The sequence below is a fragment of the Nymphalis io genome, chromosome 13 (genome assembly GCF_905147045.1).
Source record: "Nymphalis io chromosome 13, ilAglIoxx1.1, whole genome shotgun sequence".
NCBI lineage: Eukaryota > Metazoa > Arthropoda > Insecta > Lepidoptera > Nymphalidae > Nymphalis > Nymphalis io.
The window spans coordinates 7070757-7097856 of NC_065900.1; the positions used below are offsets into that span (position 1 = coordinate 7070757).

Sequence of the window (27100 nt, forward strand, 5' to 3'; positions counted from 1 at the left end):
TTTCAAAACTGTTCGCCTACATTAGATATATTTTAAGGGTTTAACCCTTCATATAAAAATAAGTACATACAAACATGAAATACAGATTAAAGTTAATTTATTTACAAAAAGGTTAAGTGATCTGACATGTTAGTTAAATTACTTACTCTCTCTCTAGAGAGTCATTAGCCTAAGATCAACGACTAAATACTGTCGTTAGACTATTATTTTAACCTTTAAATAGTTTCAACATCGCACAGCAAATGATATCAAACCAATTAGTACATAATTAATTAATACACTTTAACATATTAGATATGAGTTATTAAAATTAACGATACACACCCTTATTGTCAAACCCTGCCTATAACTTATCTTCACAAACATGGCAATGTTTGTCGCTCTCTGAGTCACAGCGGGGGTTTGTCTGAACTGCAACACCATTTGTGAAAATCGAAGTACCATTCGACTGATCTATTATAGAAAAAGAGATAAAGATTATTTCAAAATAAACAAATAATTATTTTTTATATAATATTATGCTTCGATTAAATAATAGTAATAATAAAGATAGTGGGTTACTCTATATCCTTCACAATGAATATTCAAGAGCCCCTGAATTCACATGTACTTTATTTGTGATTATAATTCATCTCGTTCTCTCGTTAAGGAAAACATCGTTGGGCAATCTGCATGTGTCGGATGAAAATCTGCCGCATGTGTTAATCTCCATCTACCAAACCGCAATAGAGCAGTGTGGTGGAATAAGCTCCAAACATTCTTACCAAAAGAAGAAAAAGCCTTAGCGCAACAGTGAAACATTTACTGCTCAAGATGTTTACTTCACTTATACTATAATGCTTTTAGTTTCAGTTTATGTAGCTAAACATTTCTGTCATAAAAACATTTTAAATTCCAGAATCAACATAAACGCCTCGGTTACCGTGGCGTTTCAAAGGCAATGTTTAATAAAATTCTCAATTATTTAAAGACTATTGTTACATTAAAATCATTGACGAAAGATTCATGTTTAAGTAATATACTATTTCGTGTTGTCCTTCATTAACAATGTACGGTTTGCTTTATAAATTAAATAAAGTAAAAATATTGTCACAATACATATTGTATGTTAAATCACGATAAACGACAATGATAAATAAAATAACGTGTATTTTTTTAATAAAAATATTACACGGTAACTTAATTACATAACTTAAATATGTTTTTCAGATAATTGGAATATTCCACTTCGTATGTATGACAAATATGACAGAAAGTATTCTGTCATATTTGTCGTGTTATAAAAACGACCCCACCTTTGTAATATCGATGTTACGTCAATAACTGTGACATCACTATTTGGCACGACGTTAATATCAAACAATGTTTTATAAATCCAGATCTGTCTATCTTCATACCTCGCTCCTATTCTAGTTTCATTTTTCGTTGGAAGTTCTTAGTCTATGAATAGTATATAATGTACCGAAGCGACATAAAAATATCTACCTGAATGAATTATTTCAAATAAGTCAACAAGCTTTTAGTTACTAAATAATTACTAAAATTTTTGGTCTTTTGCTTGGATTTTATAATTCACGCATTTTTATTTAAAGAAGTCTATGTATATTTTGTCTACTTCTCGGACAGTAATAAAGCCATTAGTCTCGAAAATTGTGCCCAATATCAGCTTACGAGGTCAAACGATTTGTATTTCAAAGGTATTTTTTGATTGAACGAAAATCGGATAATATACATTTTATAAGACTTCTTTTTCATTGTAAAAGTCAGAAAAATATTTTTTGTCTAAACTTCATTCGATTTTTTTTGAACCCAAATATACAATATAAATATTTAAATAAAATCAAATATTAGTTCAAAAAACATGTTGATATTAGTAAATGTATCGAATATTTATTTCTTTGAAATGATCGATACATTTTAAATTTATATAGTATTTATACACAGTAACAGGTTAACAGTAAAATAAACTTTCATATTATTTAGTTACTATAAATTAGTAATTGAATTGAATAATATGAAAAACAACGACTGATGATTGCTGAATAATAATTAATTACTCTCAAATAATAAGATTTTTTTAGAGTAATTATTTAATTACTGTCAATATTTATTGACAAACATTTTAAATAAATTGAACACAGTATGAAACCGTTCAACAGAAATTGAATGTGCATTTTTTATGCGATTAACATTATCTTAAATATATTTAAAATTTAAAACAATTAAAAAAGAGTAAGACGCTAATACTTAAATGGTATAAGAGTCAAAGTAAACAAAGCTAATTTGTTTAACCCGATTCCTTTAATTTATATAATATAAACTCTGTATTGCATAATAATCAACTACATAATATCATAATTTATTAATACTCAAAAGCTTGAGCCGCTTTAGTCATTGGATATGTGGCGGGCCTAGGCAAAGTGATTATTCAATTTCGTTTGAAGAAAATGATTAAACGTATGGAAATGATATAAAGTATGCATTCAAATTATCACGTGATCAACAAGCTGATGGATAGACTCCTACTTTTGCTACGATGACGTTATTACCTTGAATCCTTTTCAAAACTTCGCCTACAACAAACTAACCGCTTAGTAAAAATATAAGTGCAATATTTTGATAAAATACTTTTAAAAAGTACATGTATACATAGTGTGTATGTATAGTATATCGATCAACTTAAATGTGTAAAAAAAGTGTATATGAATACCATTGGCTGGGGAAGAGCGGGACAAATTGCTCCTCCTTCGTGATTGTCATGCCCGGCTAAAAGAAGACGCGTCACGATGTCGCTGGCTCACTGAAACAAAACATCAATTTAGAAAAAAATTATAATATCAATCCTCTTAAATATAATTACTTAGAGGAACTTTATTATTTATGTAATACTATTTAATAAAAATATATCTGACTTTATTATAAATAATTTGTTAAAGCCTTTGTCTTCATAAACTTTTTATTTTATTTAAATGTCCTCTGAAAAGCCCTTAACCACAAACAACGCGAAGCTTTTGTTTTGGTTTCTTTGTTTGAAACTGCCTTTCTAAAATTATCATCATATTTAGATTTTTTACGATTAAAGGAACGTCGACATTGCAAGTCTTTCAGATATACTGAAAGAGAAAAGGGGCTCACTTATGTGAACAATGTGTACTATCTTGTGTACCATACCTACATAATTACAATGTTTCGTATATTATGTTCTTTTTTGTCGCTATTTAAAATATTGTCTAGGTGCTTGAGACGGGGCGTAAAGAATATTAATTTTTAAATCTGTGATAAAAATAAATTCTTTTATACAGCAAGCGTACTCTTTCGTATCATAAAAAGTTAACCTTATTAAAAATATTTACATAATAAAATTAGCTAGCCTTAGCGCTTGGGTTCTTGGATAAATCGACTACAGAATACTTTAAAATATTTTTATTCTAATTTTATAAAAAAACATTACAGACTGTATACTAAATAATCATATTTTAAGCTCGTGCAATGTACGTAACTAAACTAAAACTTTTTTGCTTCAGAAACTTTTCTATCTTGTTCCCAGCTAATTTAAGAACCTTCAAATTTTACTCTAAATGAAGAAACGGTTCATGCAAAACAGTCTCACTTCCACACAGTTTATAATATAGTAAAAAATATTAACTAAGACGAATATGACTGTAAACTTTATTAATACTAAGCATATTGCATTAACGTGAAGCCATTCGTACTACTTCAAGATTAATATATGCGAACAACACTACGTGCCATGAATTACTACTGAATTTTTAATGAAAAAAATAGTATATACTAGAAACGGGTGTAAATATTTTTTAAAACTGTAAGTTTTTTACCAGTTTTTTATATATAGACGTTTATAATTATTTTTTCAAGAAATCCATGTAGATACAAGTGCTGTTCATATGTGACAGCGTCATCAAAAATAAAATAGTCACGAATGACGAATCGTAAGTGTTTTTCATTTACAAAATACTAATATACTAATAGGCTTGAAGCCTCTTGATTTGTGATCAATCCAATAAAAATGTCTCAATAAAATCATAATAACTAATATATAAACACAAGTAAAAAGATAAATAGTTTTAAGACTTTTTTCTTAGTTTAAATAGGAACACACGAATAATTCATTAATAAAAAGACAAAATAGGCGGACTCTTAAGGAACATATTCTATCGCCTGCTTTTAAAGTCGGAAAGCGATATAAAAAAGTATATTTATCTTAAGTAAACATTAATTAATAAAATAGCTATAAACTGTTAATATCATTTTTTTTGACGGGCCGGTTGGCGTAGTTGGTAGATACTTGCCTTTCACGCCGAAGGTTGTGGATTTGATTCCCACCCAGGACAGACATTTGTGTGCATGAACATGTCTGTTTGTCCTGAGTCTGGATGTAATTATCTATATAAATATGTATACAAAAGAAATGTAGTATATGTAGTATATCAGTTGTCTGGTTTCCTAGTACAAGCTCTGCTTAGTTTGGGATCTGATGGCCGTGTGTGAATAATGTCCCTGGATATTATATTATTATATACTGTAATTTTGTTTTCAATATTATATATACATATCTTGACTTCCTCGTTGGTCTAGTGACTTGATGTAAGGCCGCAGATCCGGAGGTCCTGGTTTTAATTCCCAGGTCGGGCCAATAAAAGGTTATTGGGTTTTTCTGTCAGAAAATTCTCAGTAGCGTACCGGAGTCTGCAAGTTGGAAGTGTGTACACTCCCGTGCCTCGGAAAGCACGTAAAGCCGTTGATCCTGCGCCTGAACTCTTTCCAGTCGTGTCGGATTGCCGTTCCATCGGATTTTGAGAGTGAGGGAAGAGAGAGTGCACCATTGTTTCCGCACACACTCGTGCACCATAATACCTCCTGCGCAGTTGGCTAATCTCTCTTGAGATTGGCCGCCGTGGCCGAAATCGGTCTTGAGTACATTATTATACATATCTATGATGTAATAATAACTAACAACTAATTTATGTATGTCCCTAAAACATGTCCAAAAGTTAAAACATGCAGGCATATCACATATAGCACTACCAAAGCGAATCAAACAATAGAAAGATACACCAAATGCACGTGCAACACGTCACACGTACACGTATAGAAAAACTGAATAAAAAGTATATTTAAAGGTTAAAACATACAATAAGAATAACATCTGATTTCAAATGACATTTGTGCATTAAATCTAAAAAACTGATTACCGGAAAACGATTTGTTCATTTCAAATTGCTTTTTCAAGTTGTTTGGCGACGTTGTTTTCTTAGCGATGCACCAACACAGCACTAATTTGAAGTATAGTCGAAATCTGTATAAATATAAACAATATTACATATATTATTATATATTAATTAATCATATGTGAAAAAAATTTTTCACATCCGTAATCCGTAACATTACGGAAAAAAATTAACACATTTGGTTTAATTATTATTTCATGCGTTACGCAATTTGATTGGTGATTTTAATGTTTATTTTTATTTGTAATTCTCATTTGTTGACTTCACCTATAAAATTCCCTTGAATATTCAGCGGTGATATTTTATTATATACTTTGTTCAAAGAAGTATGCATTGACTTTGCTGAAACGGAAACTTAATGTTATAACTTTGACTGTCGCTTTTATACTTACTTAATACTTCTATAGAACTATCTATAAAAGTACATACACGTTGTGTCTTAGAAATATATCGAATCTTCTACAGTGTATCCAATAAACAAACAAGTGGTATTCCACTTACGTACAGTATGTATATGGTAGTATGTATATGGATAGTAGTAGTAAGAGCCTGTAAACATCTTGAAGAAAAGGTTTGGAGCTTATATAGCTTTTGACATTGATACTATTCACGCACTTTTAGATTGTTATTTTAAAATACATATTCTAATCTAAAAAAATCTGTCATTTTTAATAATAACATTTAACACTGTTAAATTTGTTAACACTTCTAAATATAAGGCGATCATAAAACGAAAAATGGTGAATGACTCAAACTTATTTTTTTCTTATTTAAAATCCAATTCGCATTTTCATATCAAATTCAAGCAAAACGGATTAAGTTTTATGTATGCGTCTATATATAAATAATTTAATTTAAACAATGTTGCTTAAATATATAACATTCTTAAGAAAATATATGTACAGTAATTTAATAATAGCGACTTACTTGTTACTCATCCAGTAGTATATAAGCGGGTTAAACATTGAATTGGCCATGGCTAGCCAATAAAAACCGAGGTAAACGTGCTGGGCGAACGGCGACGAAGCTAGTGATTGGTGATGATACACCAGTACGAAGTAAGCGTGGTACGGCAGCCAGCAAAGCGCGAATACCATCACTACTAGCACGAACATCCTCACCACCTAAGGAGACACTTTAAATGTAAAATTTAGGGCAACACATTTTTTTTAGTTAGACTATATAGTGAGTGTATATAGTATGTTTTTATTATGGAATATTGAGTGGATGTCCAGCCTGTCGCATAGAATGAACATAATATGCGTAAAATATATTAGTCTATCTAACTAGAAAATGATTCACGAACATGACAGTTAATCAAAAAAGTTAAGCTAAAAAGTATATAAATTATTAATAAAGCATATAAATATTATGTTTCAGAAAAAAGTTATTTTATGTATTTAGTGTGTATATGTTGTATGTGTCAACGTGTTTGTATGCACAATATCTATTATAAATAGATATTGTGAACGCGTCTGCAAAATGAAATAAAATATCCACCGTGTATGAAACAATTGTTTTCTATATCTTTAATATGAGCTAAGTATCAAAGAATGTAAAATTATATAATTACGACCCACTTGTTCTGAGGAAGTCAATTATTTCTAATAACCATTAAAATAAGTTAAACAAATATTAATAGTTAGTATCGGTAATAACTATATTAAAATTGATTATAACTTTATTATTAGACTAACGAGTGCAATAATTAATATCATAGCTGACACAAATTTTGCTTTTCTTTTTTAATGCAGAAGAAAAGCGACATTAAAAAATAGATTCGAAATTTGCATAAAAGTAATTAAAAGATATTAATAAATATAAATGTAAGTCGTTTTCTTAGACGTAAGTAAAAATAAAGATTCCAATACCAAAAAAGATTTCAATAAAATATTGTATTTTATTGAAATCTCAAAAGGACTGTCCATGTTTTATTTTTCACATACCAGTATAATTACAGGCACAAGGGACATATCATCTTAGTTCCCAATGTCCATGGGCATTGGTGACCACTTACCATCAGGTGGCCTATATGCTCGTCCGTCTACCTATTTTATATTTAAAAAAAACATGTGATATTGGTAATATTTATATTATATTTGTATAAAAGTTTATTTTTGTAATTCTGTTACTCATGAACATTTGGGCTGTGATCGGTCATGTATCGGTTATGACGTGTATCCAGCTGTGTCTAATGGACAGTCCGACTCCGATATAGGTCTCCGCAGGCTTCACAAACGTATGATTCTATGTATGTGTAATTTCCATTTTACAATTTGCTTTACAATGGACGTAGATATTCATATATATAATATGTATATCATAGACGGATGCTTGTTGCTGAATTTTTATGTGCTTATTTTGTGTATATATTTAATATCATGCTCGGCTGTGAAGGAAAACATCATGAAACGCCTGTGTCAAAAGAAAATCTGCCACATTTGTATCCACCAACTAGAAGCAGCGTGGGAAAGTCAAAAGTGGGACATTAAAAAGCTATTACTTCTTACTTTTTGTATATTATTATAGAATATTTAAAATTGATATTGGTTTATCTGTTTGAGATTAATAGTCTTCGACATCGTTTCACCAATTACCATAAAAGTTAACACTTGTATCGTTTTAAACATAATCTCTTTATATTTACACATTTTAGTTACTTGCCGTGAGATGGGAATTGTTATTTAGCAAGTCAGTGACGACGAGAATTATAAAATTAAGATTTTGAACGATATATTAACGACACAGAGCTTCTTGCGGCGAGTTGATATAAAACCTACGAAGATTCAAAATGTATAGATCACTGAGCTAAACGCTTAGAAGGCATTACTAAGAACACGATACTAAAAGGTATTTACATAGATAGACGAGAAACTTGATATAAATTATGTATGAACATTATTTCTAGTGGACTTTACTTAGTTTTAAGACTTTTTATGTTTATAATAAAAAAGTTAAATTTGATTGAAATAGTATCGATACAGTAAGAAGTATATTATTTACAAGAAAATAATAAATTAATTTTAATAATTGTGTTTCTTATAATAAATTACCTTCCGTTTTGACCTGACCACTTGCATCTGGTGATGGGTGCATTCCCCTATTGTTCTTCCTTGAAGAGCTGTGCTCATTCGAACGTAAGCCCAAACCATCACAGACATAGGAACCACATATGTGACGGCCAAGAACACGAGGTTGTAACTGAAACAAAACATTCAATATATCATTTCCTAACAGGAATAATTGATATTTTTGCAATTCAAATGCAAAATGATCAATGATTCAAAAAATAATAATCATCACAACTTGTATAGTATGAACTGTCTGGTCCAATCGATTTTGTATTTTCTATAACTATGATCGAATTTAGATAACATAAAAAATATTAATTACACTATACTATACAAAATATTGTATAAATATATTATATATATATAATCTAAGCTTATATACTCTTAGTTTTGGATCGAAGTTAATATGTCGAAGTTATGTGTAACGCACAGTATCGGTAATAAATTCCTACATCCATAATAAATATTTTATCAGTAAATAAAACGTTTTACTCATAAAATGTATACATATATACATTCTTTTAGACAAATTAATCATTTCAATAATAAATCTTAACCGAAAATTTCAGGTTAAATATCGGATAGGGACCACTAAACTTACGCGTGCTTAATTTCTGTTTAAATGAGCATGAGATGAATCTCATGCTCATCTACATAAACTTCTGCCACATGTGTTTTCATCGATCTAGCGTGCTTCAAGTATTATCCTTATGAGATGATGAAGCTTTAGCGTATCAGTAGAACATTTACGAGCCGTAATTTAGTTCATTATATTTTTATATTATATATTTAGTTCATTATATAATAAATTATAGAGTATTATAAAATAAATTATACATTAGTGTAGCGTCCAAGGTTGCTTTTTAAATAGAGATTGTCTAGTAAAATTTAGTCTTACCAGTAATCAGCCCGCGACGTTGGGTAACTGCCATCCGGCCATTTCATGAAACATATTTCTCGCTCCCCGTTTATGTACCTAAGAAAATATATCATTATTAATACAAAGCTACTTTTTCGCAAGCAAACGAGCGTTTCCACAAAAACATTTTTATTTCCATTTGCATGAATAAATCTTTTAATGCGTTTTTTACGCAACTTTTACAAAGTACGTAACACAATAAATAGTTCATAGGCTGCTACTTTTATTTTTTTATCGCTTTTAATATAAAAATAAATAAGGTCATTAGGCTTTATATTTTTGTATATAAATATAAAATTCTACAAACACAATTTTAAAATTAAATTACATTCATTAAATTTTGTAAGCAAGTTAGTTAACTAAGCTAAAAGTAAAGTTAAAAGGATAATTAACAATTTACAAGTTAGTTTTCCGAAGAAAAAAGAAAAAGTTGAAGCAATTACAAAATAATTTTGGGGCAACTTTTAATAGCCAAATCGATGTATTCATAAATGTTATAAGAACTATCGACTGTTTATTTGCTTTAACTATGGGTTTAAATTCTATGAAGTAGAAACCAATAAATCCGAATTTAAATTTATATAATACGGTTATAGAGATTTAGATTTAGAAGAGATTTTATTTCACAAATAAATATTTTAAGAAAACTTTACATGATTTTCTGTGTACAATATTAGATTGAAAATTTGATATCAACGTCTAAAAAATTTCGGTCGTGTGCTGCACTGGCGCTACGCCAATGCAATTACTGTGACGTTGAGTGCTTCTTTTTACCCGACTACAGAGAGTATATGATATCAGCTGGTATGTATGTAAGTATGTTCATTCGTTCCCGCATAACTTCAAACTACTTAACATAATATAACAATTGAGGTTAGAAGTATCATGATTGTCCGCTGGTTATAGGCTATGTAAAATCATTCTACGTCGTGACGTCAACGTGGCTTCGTCTAGACATAAGATTCTGAATGTTTATTTAAAAATATTATTTTTAAGTCCTTTGAAAGGCATTATAATCCTTGCATTTTATAACTATACGTATGGTAGCACGAGTATAATGACATTAAATATTATAAATAAGTATTGCAGTAATTAGTAATTTAAAATTTATTAATTATTATTAGTTGTTATATTGATTCGATTCAATGAAAAACGATGTTTAAAAGTATTACAAAAAATTCGATTGTGAACTGTCGTAGTGTAAGGATCTCCTAGAATAAATTATTAATGGCACTCTATTTTAAATTTACCATGGAATCGGAAACTCTTAAATGTACAAGTTACTTGCTCTTGCTTTTCTTGAATTAATTCGATAATTGCGTAAAACTTAAAAAATCACATCGTAGATGTTCGTTTATATATTCAGTATACATATATTTTATTTAATATTATTGTATATGCACATTTCTAAGGTACCAATAAAAGGCAATTTCATTGACACAGCTTTACGTTAGGTCATTAAACCACTATTCTTTCTAATGTTGAAAATAATTGAAATTAAAATTGAAATTGAATCGGGCGGGTACCAGCTAGTTCTTAGATAAAAACATATAATATCCAAATTAATGATAAAATTCCGGAATGCATCCTGTACCATATCACATCTAACGGTCCAATTTGCCTCATCAGGATTTTTTTGAAAGCTATGTACCACTGTTATGTCATTGTTAAGCGATTCTGATACCACAATTATCAAAGATATTGTAATTGCTTTAAGAAATAACGTTGGACGCGACCCTATTGGGTGACATAACAAAACTTTGTAATTTTTTGAGAACTAAAGACAAAATTTCAATGTGCATGTAAAGTAATAAATCAATTTACTCGTACGTTATCAAAACGAAACGAGGTCAAAGTGGTTCTAAAAGTTAAATGTTTGTAATTCCTTATATTTATCCACCCGATAATTTATCTACACGGAATATCTTCGTGCCTAGGAATTTTACAAATTCACTACTTTTTGGCGAATATACAAATACTTCCAATGTAGGCGTTCAGTAAGGAGATCCAAACTTATAATCACGTCTCAATTTTAACATCTAAATGAGACTTATGGTGACGCTTAAAAAGATGATGTTATTGAAGATTTAAGAGATCGATTTAAAAAAGTTTTTAACGAAATTATTAACTAGCATTAAAATTCTTATGTTATGTGTTGAAAACTATGAACGATAATATGCTACCCAGCCAGAGCCTATCCCAATAGTTAGAAGGGTGAGTGAGCCAGTATAGCTACAGGTACAAGGGACATCTTAGTTCTCAAACTTGGTGGTGCATTGGTGACGTAAGTAGTGATTAATATTCTTACAGTGACAAAGTCTATAGGCGGTGGTGATTACTTACCATCAAGCGGCCCATTTGCGCGTCCACCGTTAATATAGGTAATATTGAAAAATATCTTATTCCTCCACTCTGTTTCAATGCGATAATACACATGTGGCCAACTTTCATCCGACACATGCATTTTTGCTAGTTGTTCATTATTAATACGATGTATTTCTTCACAGTCGAGTATGATATTAATGATTATAAACGAAAATTAAGCACATGGTGTCAGGTGGTCAGGATTGGTTGCCCGGGTTTTAACCAGCAATCTTAACTTAAGGTCACGATCCTCTGAGGAGAGCTCCCCATGAGTAGAGCATTATATCAACACGATCAAAAACAATTTGTAGACTGTTCATGATACAAAATAAAATGGAGCATATCTAAGGATAAGCTCATTAACGTCCTACTCCCTACTAGATACCACTTTTCTTAAGGGGAAGTTTTCGAGTTCATTCCAATGAGCAACGTGGCGGAGACGTAAAAATATCTATTGATTCCAAACGTTATTTATTTATTTGTTAATATGTTAATTTTTTTATTTATTTAATTAAGCAAAAAACAATCTTACTTAGAAAATTAAAACGATTCAAAAATTAATCATTAGAAAGTTATTAAATATGAATTATTGGTTCATGAAATATAACCTTCAAGTAGGACAAACAATATATTCGCTTAATGGCCGTCCCTTGTTAACGTAATATGTGTACATCCTTAATTGACAATTATAAATACATTGGTGTTTTACAGTATACCAAAAAAATATTCATTCCGTCTTATATATAATAAAAAGTTTAATTAAAATGATTAGACTTGCCCACGTTCTGTTAGGTTCTACTCTCGTTAATTATTTCGAACAAAAATATTGTAACAAGCAAAACAAAAATATGTTTATTAACGAATTTATGATTTTTCTCTACAAAAATCATAAATTCGTTAAAATTCGTCATTAACTTGTAATTTAATTTGTATAATATTAAAAATAAATAACATCATTATAAAAAAACCTTAGTAATATTGAAAAGCGAAGAATTTTCAACAATATTCTTTTTTTTATTATAATTATGTAACTTACTAACTTGTAATTAATATTCTGTGATGGGGATTGTCTAAAATTTTTAACAATTAGTTTTATATTTTGTCTTAAATATAAATAAGATATAAAAATAATATTTTAAGAAACTCTAAAAAGCCCATAGCTTCGATTGATCTGAATTTTCGCTTAAAAATGTTCGACTCGCTGATAACAAATATGTAAAAAATCAAAATACCCGCAAATTTTCAAAAAAATATGTATACGTTTAACGTAAATCTTAGAGGAAAATGTAATAAATATAATTTCATGATAAATTATTCTTCCGTAATTCCGTTTCTATATACTCTTTGCTAAATAATAATTATTATTAATGTGGGTTAATATTTAAAATGAGTAATATTTTTGAAATTCTAAGCGTAACAATAGCGATCACGCAACTTCTCAGATTGGACGGCCTAATCCTGACGTCATTTGACTGGCAAAGAAGGTCAGTTGTATTTTATCAATAAACTATTATTAATTTTGACTACTAACTACTCCGTGTCAGTCAGAAACTCTATACAGGTCTATTTAGACCTATTTTGAACAGGCACACATAAATGAGTATAAACAATACCATTAATAATATTAAAATTAATTAATAGTTTAAACGCATGCTTTTGTTGGGCATAATTCGTATTATATTTTACTCAAATAAATTTCGGATAATCAATAATAAGAATAACGTAACTTACTTTTTTGTATAAGTGTCTGAGTAGAGTAAGCTAGGCAAGGCCAGCAGCACGCTGGCGAACCATACTGTGAATAAGGCTGCACGAGCTACGCTGCGACTCAGTCGGTGTTGTAATGGTTTCACTATCGCCACATACCTATAGAAATAAAAATATCATATAATTGTTAAAAAAGCTTGCTAAATATACAATAAAATATTTAATGTAGTCTTCTATATAACATAACTGTTTTTCTATGTTGTATATTAAATTTAATTTTAGTAATTTAATAATTTATTTATTTAACATTTATGTGAAACATCTATTGACGCGCCTTTAAAGTAAAAGTACAACTCGTATGCCGTGACGGAAAGCGGCATGACGCTCCCTATACCTGCATACTCCCTCTTTGGCAACTCTCTACTTCCTCGTGTGTACGTGGCGCGTCTACATAAAACTAATTTATAAACGAAGCTGTGGTTCTACTTAGTTTACTCGACATTTATTTATTGGGTTTGATTATATTTGTATTTATTCAATGACCATCAATATTGATGTTACAGATCTACCGGGACTTCTGTGACGAGTACATTATTTTTTTAACGATAGATGGTTTTAGCATAAATTTATATTCATCAGTTTTATTAAAGTAAGTTATAAGTTGTGGGCACTGAAAATGAGCAAATAGCCTAGCCTACGACCTTTCCAACGGCAATTATAATGTATATACTTATGTTTTTGCACGTAAAGTTCTCATCAAAAAAACTTCACAGCGATTTTAAGCGTGAATAAAAAAAATATCGTTTAGAAATTTGGTGCAATATTTTTTAAGGTTTGACTTTAGTGTAGTACACATTGAATAGATTTTTTTTATCCGACGTGTAGAATAGGTTCCAAGCTTCCTGTTATAAAACAACGAACAACGCACAAAGGCATAGTCCGTCTATACTTTTTACCTAGATGACACAAAGGCATTGGGTATATAACATTTTAACTTAAAAATATATATAACGACATTAAATCTAAGGCGTCATGTCGTACCCGGAAACTTGAATTAAAATAAAACAAACTTATTATGCATTAATAAAAATAGAATCCTATAACAAAAATGCCATTCCCAGAAATTCCCACGACGTTATCCTTTTTATTTGACATAAACAAGGTAAGGATTTAGAAAAATATCATTACAATTTATAAAAGTCGCTCTAGGGAATTAAATGTTTAAAATACAATATCTTTATATTGTATTTTAACCATTAAAATTAAGAACCTACGAGTAAAAAAGATTCTGAGAACTTACTTTATGCTTTACAAATAATTATTACGAATTGAGAGAAGAGTAAAAAAAATCTTCAGACAATTTCTCGGAGTTTACAATATATTTAAAGGAACGCATCGCAACACCTGGGCCCTCGTTATTCTAGAACATACCTACATTGACACAGATACAATACGGTCTCTTTAATATAATAATACGAAAATTTTGTTAAAGAATATCTGTTTGTAGCGTCTTTGTTTCGTTTGTCGCACTTTCGTTTTTCAACTTAATTTCATGAGTCGTCATGAAACGAATAACCATGTCGTTCTAGACATTATTAATTTAATAAATAAAGAATAACTGGAATGTATTAAACGCTTACACATAAATACATAGAAAAGGAATAAATTAATTCTGAAAAGTACAGTTGAACAATGCTTAAATTACTTACAACATTGCATAAAACGAGTAATGTGTAAAAAAACGAACAAGTGCGAATCGGTAAATCGGGAAGGTTTATTTCCAAAACGAAGGTAAATTAAGATAAAAATACTCATTTAGGAATATTACTGGAAAATTGTAAAGAACAAAATACAAAGGAGCTAATTAAAAGAAATAAAATATGCACTTCCAGTTATGTAATGCTTAAAATGCGTATAGGTTAAAAGACTGAATTCTTCTATGTACTAAAACTGTTCTAGATTGTACTGACACAGTGCCCATAAGATTCGACAAGCGCAAATACAAAGCACATACATACATCCGAAATGCGTAAAAAGGTAAGGTAAGGTTTGGTGATTATTAAATTTAACTAAAAAGTTACTAATCAAACTAGAAATAGAAAAATAAAATAGTTTTTAATTATTTTTTAAATCTATTTCGTCGTCCGCAACTTAGATGTCGCTTGTATAATGTATAAGCAATCAATAAAAAATATCCATATCCTTTATCCTTAAAAACGCAATGTTTACAGTAAAACGTAAAGTTTAAAGAGTTTTATATCATTTCGTTTTACAGATGTTCTCTTTCTGTATACGGATTCATCTTCCCAGTTAAAATTTATTTATTTGATATAATTCTAGTAAAGCCTGAATTTTACACATTACTAATATATTCCCTTTTAACTAAATGTGGGCAGGACAATAACTCATTACACGCATAAATACCGCTCAAACAGCAGATGTTCCGCATACCCCTATGCTTTTTAAATTATAAAAGTTTTAATAAAATTACTAGCTACTTTATAGAACAGCGTTAAGATTACTCCGAAAGTGGAGTCAAATCGCTTTGCCTACTTAAAAATACTTTTCTATTACAAAGACTCACAATGTAAACTCCATATATAAAAGTAAAAATAGCTATTCGATGGAATATAAATAATAATCGGCATTTTGCGTGATTGTAGTAAAAATAAACTCAATATAGACTAAATATAATAACTGAATAACTAAATGTGTGGTTCAAAGAAAATAATATTTACTACAATAATTATGTTCTTGTAACTTTTACTTTAAGACTAAATGTTTAATCAATAACGTAACAGAGCGGCTGGGACGAGATTGATTTGTTTTCAAATCGACTAATTATGCTTTGATAAGGTAAAATGTGGCCCTTAGCTCTTTTAGACATTTTGGGTCACAATTGGTCGTACAAAGAAAAAGAGCAAATTGGTGTTGGAAACAAATTAGATTTTGCAGCTCAATAATAAATTAGAGAGGGATTCAACCTTATTTTATTAACTAGATTTAAAAGTAATAATAATTTGGCATAATGGCATATGCACAAATACTTATTATTTTTACAGATTTATATATATATATATATATATATATATATATATATATATTTAATTTATTTCTTAAGGAAACTATAAAGGTACAGATTTCTTATAGTTTAATTTGTGCGTGTACATATAATCATGATCATTACATAGGATTTGATTTAAATTTACATTAATAATTTTTATTATTTTAGTCAAATTTTAAAATAGTCCCTCCCGATTCCCACCCGACGCAAAGCTGCCCATAATGCAGGCCGCATTTCCGCGTTGTATGGCAAACAGATTAAAATAACTCACCTATCCACGGTAATAGCAACAAGTGTGAAAACTCCAGCCGATACAGTCAAGTTGGCGGTAAAGTTGCTGGCGGTACAGGTCACGGATCCGAAGGGCCAGTCCGCTGTCACCAAAAATATGAAGTTTGGAGCTCCGTTCAATGTTGCCATAAGAAGATCAGCAAATGCCAAGTTCACGAGAAAGCAGTTTGTCACTGTCCGCATACGACGGTGAGCTGTAGAAATAAATCTTGTATGAAGTGAATGATCGCATAATTTTATCACAAAAATATTTTTCTGGAGGTATTTCGAATTTCTTATCAAGAGGAAAATTTAATTAGGATTGGCTTCTCTTTTATTTATTATTTAGTTTAGCTTTATCATAACAAAAATATTCTGGGTAAAAAAAAACTGATTTGATAACTAACAAGTTAGCTCAGAAACTTCTCTTACGAAGCCCTATTTACAACACTGAGTCCATAGGACTAAATCCCTTAGCTTATAGACTCAAACGAAAACATGTATATTTGTTGGGCTTAAGTTTATTTGACTTCTAACATAAAGAAAAACCAACCTTATATTCATATTAATGAAATGTTATGATAAAACCCTTATCTCGAATAATAACTCTCAAAACTTGATAACTAATTAGATATTTTATCCTTCAAGTAACTCATTAATAAAATTTAAATGGCAATCAAATTACCCGCCAATTTTAATAAAGAATACTATTTGTATTAGATATAGAAATGGCTATAAGGCTAGTGGGGACCGAATAAGGTGTCGAATTTAAAATTAACTTTATTTAGACAATATACTAAAACGAATGAAATTTATTATACTACATTGTTCATAAATCTGTCTTAAATTACAGTTCCATCGATGCGGTGGAACTTAAAATTTTTGAAGTAAGTTTAAATCCTTACACACATTACAAGATGTTGTTGAATAAAAACTTGGAAAATATGGAAGGCTATGGTACGGATGACAGGTAAAGATTGATGAGCGAGGATGGAATGGAAGATTATGACTAGAGGTAGAATAGATCGGAAAAATACACCACACTAACCCCAAATAAATGTTGCAAGGTGCAAACGAATGATGATAGGTGACAGTATGAGAGATTAAGCTTTACACCATTTTTTCTAAGAAAAAAATAACAAATGGCTTATCCACAAATAGTGTTTAAGGGTAAAATATTCAAATTCACATAGACTTTTCGGCTATGTTAATCCACCGACGTACGGTATTGTTGCCCAAATATTACCATCTTTATAGTGTGGATTTTTCTTTGTTTGCTTGGATGGCGAAACAAGATGTCTTTAAATCAAATATTGGACAAAGTATATTCTAATCCTAATATCGTGCTGATGAATATAATACAATGCTTAAGACAGCAAATTCGGTAATGCGTAACACGTTGAAACACAAGACGAACGATTACGTAAAATAAGTCTGTGTATAACAGGAACGTATCTCTCCATAAAAAGATTAACTATATTGTGAACAATTATTTCAATCAATGCACGTGCTGTAGTAGTGTTGTCTAAGTGTGCAAAAAAATCGGTATCACCTATTGCCGAGACATTAATTAGGGGTCAGGTTCGTACAAAAATTCGTATCAAATACAAACCTAATACAATCCATATAACTAAAGTGTTTCCCAGCACCGCAAGTAACAGCATCACAGCGAATACTATGAACCAGGCCAGTTGTCCCCACCAAGGAGGGCTGTACGGTCTCTTTCCTAAGCCCATGCAGTTTCCAAGAGTGATTCTGCCAACAACAATTAAAAAGAATAACATATAGAAGTATTTATTTGGTTAATTATTATTTTATGAAGTAATTGTAATAAGATTTAATAACAAATAATACACAAAAGTACTACTTGGTAAGTATTAAAAATAGTCAAAAACAATATTTTTTTAACGAATTTCACAGTAATATTGAAATTCAATGATCAAAATCTTTTATTCATTTCAAAATAATCCCTTATGAAACCACTTTATGCATATATTCAATTCATATAAAAAGATCCTATGATAAAGATCCTTGGTAAATTCTTAACTCGATAATACGAATATAATATAGTTTTGGATAGAGAAATTCTTCACAATTTAACATAAAGAAAAAGGTCCTAACAATAAGGTCATCATTTCATGGTGGTCATTATATTGATATTCTAAAAATAGTATTTTGCTAATGAGGCATCAAAAATGTTATCTATATCGTGTTGTTGTATCTCGTTAAATTAACAAAATCTCGTGAAGTCTGAGAGAAACTCTTTTTTCTTTAAATCCAATACTAATCTTTTCTCAATAATAATAATTATTATAAAAAAAATTAGTTGTAATAACTTATAACTTTCATTCGCCTTACTTAACATATATACGTACCTTATATATAAACGTTACTTTAATATAAAACTGTAATAAATTGAAATATATAATAATACTTTGTTCCATTTAAGCAATATTTCTTTAGAAAGTAATATTTATCTTAAAAAAACATCTGAAAAAAATATTATCTATATTGTAATAGACTTATAATGATAAATTAAATACAATTACAATAAAAAAGCACTGCCTCATCATTTTTTACATTTTGCTAAACTATACAAATTATTCACCCACTTCCAAATGCCACGAATTTAAGAGTACAGTTTAATACACGTAAGGAAGCTAACGTGAAATATTAGACCTAAATTCAATTTACTAGTTGAACACTTTTATTTTTATCCATTTAATCATTATTATATGTGCTGGACTTTTTTCAATTATACTTTAACACATTCACAGCTAAGAACCACTAAAATGTGCTTTAATTAACGCTTATTATAACGGTAGTATGGAATCATTAACATTTCAGTCAATGTGCTGTAATCACCTTGGACCCATTTGCTTTCCTTAATTAAATTGCATTGAAATACCTAATGTGAAAGCCTGCTTATTGTAATAACAACGAAATTAAAAGTTCAAAAACAGACTAAACTACTTTTTTTTTGTTATTTCATAATCGTATTAGTCTTAAACCACAAAACCTTAAAAAAAAGAAGCAATTTTATCCGGCTCATCGGACATTTTGATTTTAATTAACGTGTTAGCTAAAAGAAAACTCGCATTCATTACTAATTTTCTAAAGATCACAATATAAATTTATTATTATCATATAAATGTATATTTAAGTTACCGTTATAACTTTACCACGAATAAAAAATAACAAGCAATGCTTAGTATTGTCAAATGAACCTTAAAATTTTAAGTCTTTAGACTTACCGTTGTGTCTAATTAGAAAGAATTTCATGAAAACTTCGTTGGAAATTAAATTTGTTCATAAATGCCATTACAAAGAAGTTGGATCCATTTTATCAAGTGACACGTAATTAAAACAAGCCTTCGTTGCTGTCATCCAGATATAGGGCTATTCTTTAAAAAGAAAGCAATTATATACATAATTAGCAATTATAAATATAATTGTAAGTTGTTAACTTTTTATAATTTAAGTTATATAAGATAAGCTCTCAGAGAATGATAAATATACATAAAATACACACAAAAGTATATTACACATTTACATTTTTAGCATGATATGATTGTTCCACGACAATATAAAAGTTTGTGTTTATCAAGCATATACTGGTTATTTTAATAACCTTTTTATTTCACGCAGTGAAAACTTTCAAAAGGTACGCAGCTCCGTCGAGGGCGGGGCCGGTTTATATGGGATTCTTACCCACTAAAGCCACTACAATTGCCGTCTTGGGCACGGATCGGAGAGGGTGCGGGATCGTGTTGATCGTTGGGATCGTTCCGTCTCCTTCTGGACCACAACGGTCTCACAAAAGGAGGCTACGGCCCTCCACACCCTTCCCTGTGGAACATCGCTGTCACGATTGCTCGCAGGAAGAGATCTTGTCCGACTTCACGAACCAGGATCTCTCTCTCTCTCTCTCCGTATGCTAAGGGTTCAGTTCTTTTCCCGAAAATACAAATTGTAGAATGTTAAACATTCGTAAATAGATAGAAAGCTAAATGTTATTCTGCGTATGTACATATGTATTTGTACATACGCATAAATTTCCATTACAACCATAATTTATTATCATAATCAATATACGTCTTGTTTTTATTTATATAAAATGTTAGGCGAAATAGATTTATATATTATATATATAATATATTTATGTATAATCAAATAAAGCTGTTTAAGCTTATGATCAAACCAAAGTGAGTAACTAAAAGAATGATGTTTAAAATACAGACTTCTTACTAGTGTCATCCCAGTATTTTTGCAAATATGTCGGAAACGGTGAGTTTTACTTTAAAAACAGTAGACTTTTTTTGTAGAAGATAAAATTTCTCATCTTTTTTATTTTTAGCTTTTTTCTCTATTGTTAATACTTTCTAAGATATAATTAGTTTTCCTACTTTATGAAATTTTTTTTCGTATTTCCAAAAAATATTAAGATATTTTACGAAAACCAAAATAAGTTATTTTTATTTTATATTATTTATTTTGGACAACCAACAGTAGATACATTAGATAAACAGTTATATAGAGGTTGAAAAGGTTTTTTGACAAATTTTCTACTAATTATAGGTTATCACGTCATTCGTAAAAGCATCACATTATAAATAGTCATTAAATAAAGTTTTCAATAAAACGAATTTCAGTCAATAAAAATACAAATTCATTAACATCCTTAAAATTATTAAAAATATTGTGAAACTATTATTAAATTTACGATTGAAACTCACATATATTTTTAGAGAAAAAATTTTAGAGAACCAAAGAAATAAAAAAACAATTTTAGAAAACAAAAAAAATGTCATAAATCTATATAAGTAGAATAATAACTCGAATTGAATCTATTGCAAGATAGTTCAACGAGGGCAACTATTTAGATAATTTGCGTTTTGCTCAAATTGGCGTTTGAACTGAATAGACTATTATGGAAAATATCCAAATCAGCTACTAGTTTTGTAATACCATTGTATAAATCTGATAAACGGTGTATCAGTGTTTTTTTTCCCTAATAGCGTCCTGTATGTTCCTGTGTTTAAAAGATTATCTATTCGTCTTGTATTGCTACGAGGTAAATTAAATGTCAATGTGGCCAAGTACTCGGGAGTATCAGTATTAATATTTAAAATATTGTATAAAAAGTAAGAAATAAAAGTATCCTCGGAGATTCAAGACTTATTGTGTCAAAATATTTAATTCCTTACACGAATGTTGGCTAATTTTAAATCTAAGCGACATATGCTTCAGACCGCTTTTGAACACACTCAATTGTGTCAACGTGTATACTGTAATAAGGTGTTCAGATAATACAACAGTATTGAAGTCTAGTTTTTAACTAAATATATTAATTTTTAGTAAAATTCCTGCACTATATACATTCGTTTGTGATGTTCGTAGGGAGTCCCTTCGACCTTCAAGTGACCTTCATGCTCTTTTTGTTACGTTAACGTTTCGACAAGAAATTTCGTAGTAAATAGCACGATAAAAATGCCACAAAGTATATAAAAGACGTTACTCTACCTTCAACTGTTTGATTAGGTTAAAAGCCTATTCTCTGAATGTATGAACCTTATTATTGACAACCCTTAAAAAGGCCAATAGAAAGTTATAATAAATAATGTTTCTCTTCACTATATGAAATGAAAAAGCAATTAAAATTACTGTCTGTTAGTATTTACAAAAATAAATAAAAATAGATAAATAAAGAAAATATCAATACATAAGGGTTACTGAACCATGAAACGAATATTGTTTAGCGAAGGTCAATCTCTCAGTATGAGAAAACGTTTTGTAAGCGAAATATTTATAAATATTATAGTGCTATACACTATTTATTTAGCGTTCTAAATCTCACTCGTGTAGTAAATACAAAATGTTTACACTAACTCAAAGGGGCTAAACAGCCGGCGACAAATCATGTCAAGTGATAATCACGGTCAAGAATTGTAAGTAGGAAATTGAATCTCTTTATTTATAGATTTTTTATAATAGGAAAAATGTGTCTTTATATACATATTACAATACATAGAAATAATAATATTCTTCGTTATATTTAATATTACAACAAAGCATTATAAATCTTAGTCATGCTTACATCGTATGATGAACGTCATAATTTCATTGTTATTTTTAATTTTTGCAATTTTTTTCTAATGCAAAAGAGTATATTGTGTATTTATTGTGTATAGTATATATTGTGTATTTAACGCGGTTTGTTCTTCTGGATTGAGCATATTAGCGTCGGCTTAGTGTAACTTTCAAACGATATGCCACGTGTTTAGTGTTTCTGGTTTTTTGCAATTGAATATAATACGTCAAACGTGAAAAATCCAATATCAACATCAAGGACGTAATACGCGGTGGTTAAAACTAGTGGAATATTAGGAACTTTTGAAGGTACACTTCAATAGACGTGAATAGATTTACCATATCTAGTACGTGTGTTGTCTTCGGTAATGTTTCTCTATGAAAGATCAATTTGTACCACGATGTTTAAGGAGTTAAGATAAATTTATGGCTTATAGCTATACCTTACTTGGGGTAGTAAAATATATTGCATATAAATAATATAATATGATCACAATTTTAAGATTATTAAAACATTAATATAAATGTTGTTCCAAATATGGATGGATGTAAATTACTAGGTGGGTAGGTATTTGCATTCGGTACATAGCGAACTTGTATGAATACGCGTGTGATATTTGCAATCTTTTGATATTTAAATCATCCGGTAAAAGGTATGGAAGTTAACATTGCATCTCGTCACTACATCAACAATATATTAGTATTTCATTATATACAAATATACAATTTATAGTCGGTGTTTCTATAACTGATCGTGGATGGCTAGCTTGCACCATGTTTGCTGAAAGAGCTGACCACAACTAAGCCATTCGTTCGACGCTCGTTAGTCGACGTAACTGGCTCATGTAGCGCCCTCATAGTGTTCAGGTTGAATGCATTTTATTTAGTCCGTTTGTTCGTCAATTCTTCACTAGATGAAATAGTAGAATCGCACTAATGAGATTAGAGAGTTCTTATGTACTTATTTTTACTTTTCCTTATGACAACTCCATTGTAATAACACAATTATAATAACAAATTAATTTAGTTTAGTATTTTATTACAAGCAAGAACTTGGTAGAACTCAATTAATAGGTTTCTTATCCAAGTTTCGAGGATATTAATAGAAGGTACTAAGTGTTAGGGTTTTAAGTGTATCTTAATATAAATCTCTATCAATTATCATTTCTTCAAATCTCCATGCTGATACTAAAAATTTCTTTCGAAAAAATTCCTATATTTTTAATGCCCCGATCCGATATTTGACTGTAACTTCGAGTTATAAAACTTTGAGTTATAAAAACATAATTATTTCTAAATACTATTGCTAAGTGATATGAAATGTTTAATATGAAAATGTAATTCCTTTTAAATATAAATGTCGGTAGTTTGTTAACTAATTTCATTGAAAATAATTGCTGAACTCGTTTTATGCAAGAACACTCGAATTAACCTGTTATTTTAATTACTAGTAAAAACTATTTTATTTACTTGTATGTACTTGAAAATTACGTATAAAATAAATTATATATTGTCTTTATATTTTCTTAAAATTTCTATTTTCAAAAAGCCGAGATGGCCCAGTGGTAAGAACGCGTGAATCTTAACCGATGAACGTGGGTTCAAACCCGGGCAAGCACCTCTGAATTTACATGTGCTTAATTTCTGTTTATAATTCATCTCGTGCTTTTCGGTGAAGGAAAACATCGTGAGGAAACCTGCATGTGTCTAATTTCATCGAAATTCTGCCACATGTGTATTCCACCAACCCGCACTGGAGCAGCGTGGTGGAATAAGCTCCAAACCTTCTCCTCAAAAAAAAAAAAAAAAGGGAGAGGAGGCCTTAGCCCAGCAGTGGGACATTTACTGATACTGATACTGATACTGATTTTCTTTTATATAATATTTTCTTATCCTTTTTAATATTATTACTCAGAATCAGATTATCTAAATTGAGTTTGTTTTTGATAAAAACACTTGATTTGACAGCAGCTGTTATTGTTTGTAATAATATGGTTGTCATTATAGAATGAACGTCCGCATACTATATTCAAGAAACATTTCATTTTGCTTATTGATAATAGAATTATTTATGAGACGTAATTCAGAACCCATCAGTGGTTTGCGCCTAAAGATGTAAATGTATGATGTAAATACGTATAAAGATGACAGATACTAATGTTTTAATAAAAAAATTAAAACGTCAATAATACTATTCGTAGAATCGTTTTATCAATATAATATATAGGACAAAAGTCACGACTTGCTTCAAGAAATCAGAATCTGAGTAAAATAATTTTGAAGTATATTTTATAAATACATAGTCGATTATAAGTCACTAAATATTAAAGTCTTGTCTTTATTATATCAAAACTTGAGATAACAATGAAAACAAAGATATTTAAATGTATGCAATTAACAGCCGATTTAGCAGCTATTATCGTTCTAACTATCGTCTTAGGTTACTCAAACGAGACTTTTGACCTTGTATATACAGTTGGATGTATTGTATATATATTTGATACAACCCAAACATACACACACTTGAATAAGGACTGATTACTTTCCATCCTAAACTAGTTAAAAAAAACTTAACAAGTTTAAACAATTTTTTTTTTAATTTATATTTTTATGATGGATGGATTAAACAGCTATCCAAACTAGCAAAAAACCAACAATCAATAAATATACTAACTTCATAACCAATTTATATTACCTAAGCTTACGCGTTAAGTAAATGTACTATCGTATCAATAAACGTATTAAATAAATTTAATTATATGTTAGTGGCAAATATATAGACAACATAACATCTTATCCAAAACAAGAAAGAATCCGTTACGATAATACTGACTAAAACGAATATTTTATTGATACACTACAAATATTACTCGTATATGGAATGGGATAGTAACTCATTATCTAAAAGGTATATCACGCTCGAAACCGTCAGAACACATGTTCACACAACTAAATGAAGTGATTTGCTTTGAATCGATTTAATCTATTTGTGTAATCCGCTTATTGCTACATCATTTTCAGAGAATTTATATATAAAATCGCTGGTCTTGACTGACAACACACAGCCAAATGACTGATGCTAGGAAACTAAAATTTGAAATGTTTGTTTTATGACGAAAGCAACCGCTACCGATTTTTAGAAATTTCAACTTTAATTTCCGTAACTTTGTATGAAATGGTTGTTTAAAATTAGAAATATTACGGGACACAAATTTATATAACACAAATATAAACCTATAATATTTTCCAAATTCCTTGTTTTTTAAATAGTAAAATATTATCAGATACATTTTGAACTTATTTTGAAATACTTAAAGTAGTAAAGCTGACGAACCAATGACCACTTAAGAAGTTCAAACTACCGTCATAACCCAATATCTGTCATTTAAATCAATTTAATGAAATCTCTCTTAACGTTAGTAGAAGCAATGTCACATGAATTCAAAATTTAAATTAGCATTTGTATTAGGCGAGGCATCAAGGAAATTATACGACGTCAATATCGCTTTTAATCAGACGGAATCCGGTGATATTTATGTTATAACCTTTTTGACAGTTTTGATTTCGATAATATCTGAGTTACGGAATACATGTGTTGCAGAATTTCAGTGAAATTTGACACATGCTTGTTTCATCACGACGTTTACCTTTATCGCGAACAAACAACCACATGAAAATTCAGTGATATTTGTCCCAGCTTCAACGTAATCATTGGGTAAGATTTGATTAAGATTGTGGGTACATTATATACATTATAATGTACCAACAACCAAGACTTTTGAAGATCTTGACCAATGATATCTCATCAATTCAATGTCAAATTTGTTTATTAGTCTTTAATCCTGTTGCGGTTGGAACAGACTATGCATATTATTTTTCAATATTAATTAAGTCCAGAATTTTAATTTTTATAAACTTTCTATTCTAAGGTCACAGTTCACATAATGAATGTGAACTAGACTTTAATTAATGTTGCACACACGTTGGCACGCATTATCATGTGAGTGCATTTCTTAGAACTTTTAACTATTTTGTATTTAATATGCTTTCAACGTACATTTTACTGTACCTACATATGCTTAAAACTATACGAATTGATTATCTTTTTTATTTTATACTTACTTCAAATTCATATCCTCAAGAATTTGGTTCGGCAACAAGTCCAGTATTTGCGAGACATTCAGCGTATCCCAAGATAAATCAGAGCCCAAGGCCTGCTGCGTGCAGTTGATGAAGTTCTGTATTTCCACCTCCGTACCCATCGCAACACTGCTTCACTTCAGAACCACTTCAGAACCAGGAACGTAACTTGTCTTACGAACATCGCTACCGATATTATCAATAGCATGGGAAAGTTAAGTCATTA

General features: G+C 29.7%; 1 protein-coding gene across 1 annotated transcript; it reads right to left on the reverse strand.

Moving 5' to 3' along the window:
* Positions 1–239: 239 nt before the first annotated feature.
* LOC126772838 (tachykinin-like peptides receptor 86C) lies at positions 240–27100 on the reverse strand. Its single transcript, XM_050493440.1, has 10 exons — positions 26857–27100; positions 18257–18399; positions 16646–16859; positions 13335–13469; positions 9219–9296; positions 8303–8450; positions 6177–6373; positions 5214–5317; positions 2711–2800; positions 240–453 (listed from the first exon to the last, which is right to left on the reverse strand). Exons 1-9 carry the CDS (start codon positions 26994–26996, stop codon positions 2757–2759), a joined length of 1203 nt encoding a protein of 400 aa, XP_050349397.1. The 5' UTR covers positions 26997–27100; the 3' UTR covers positions 240–453; positions 2711–2756.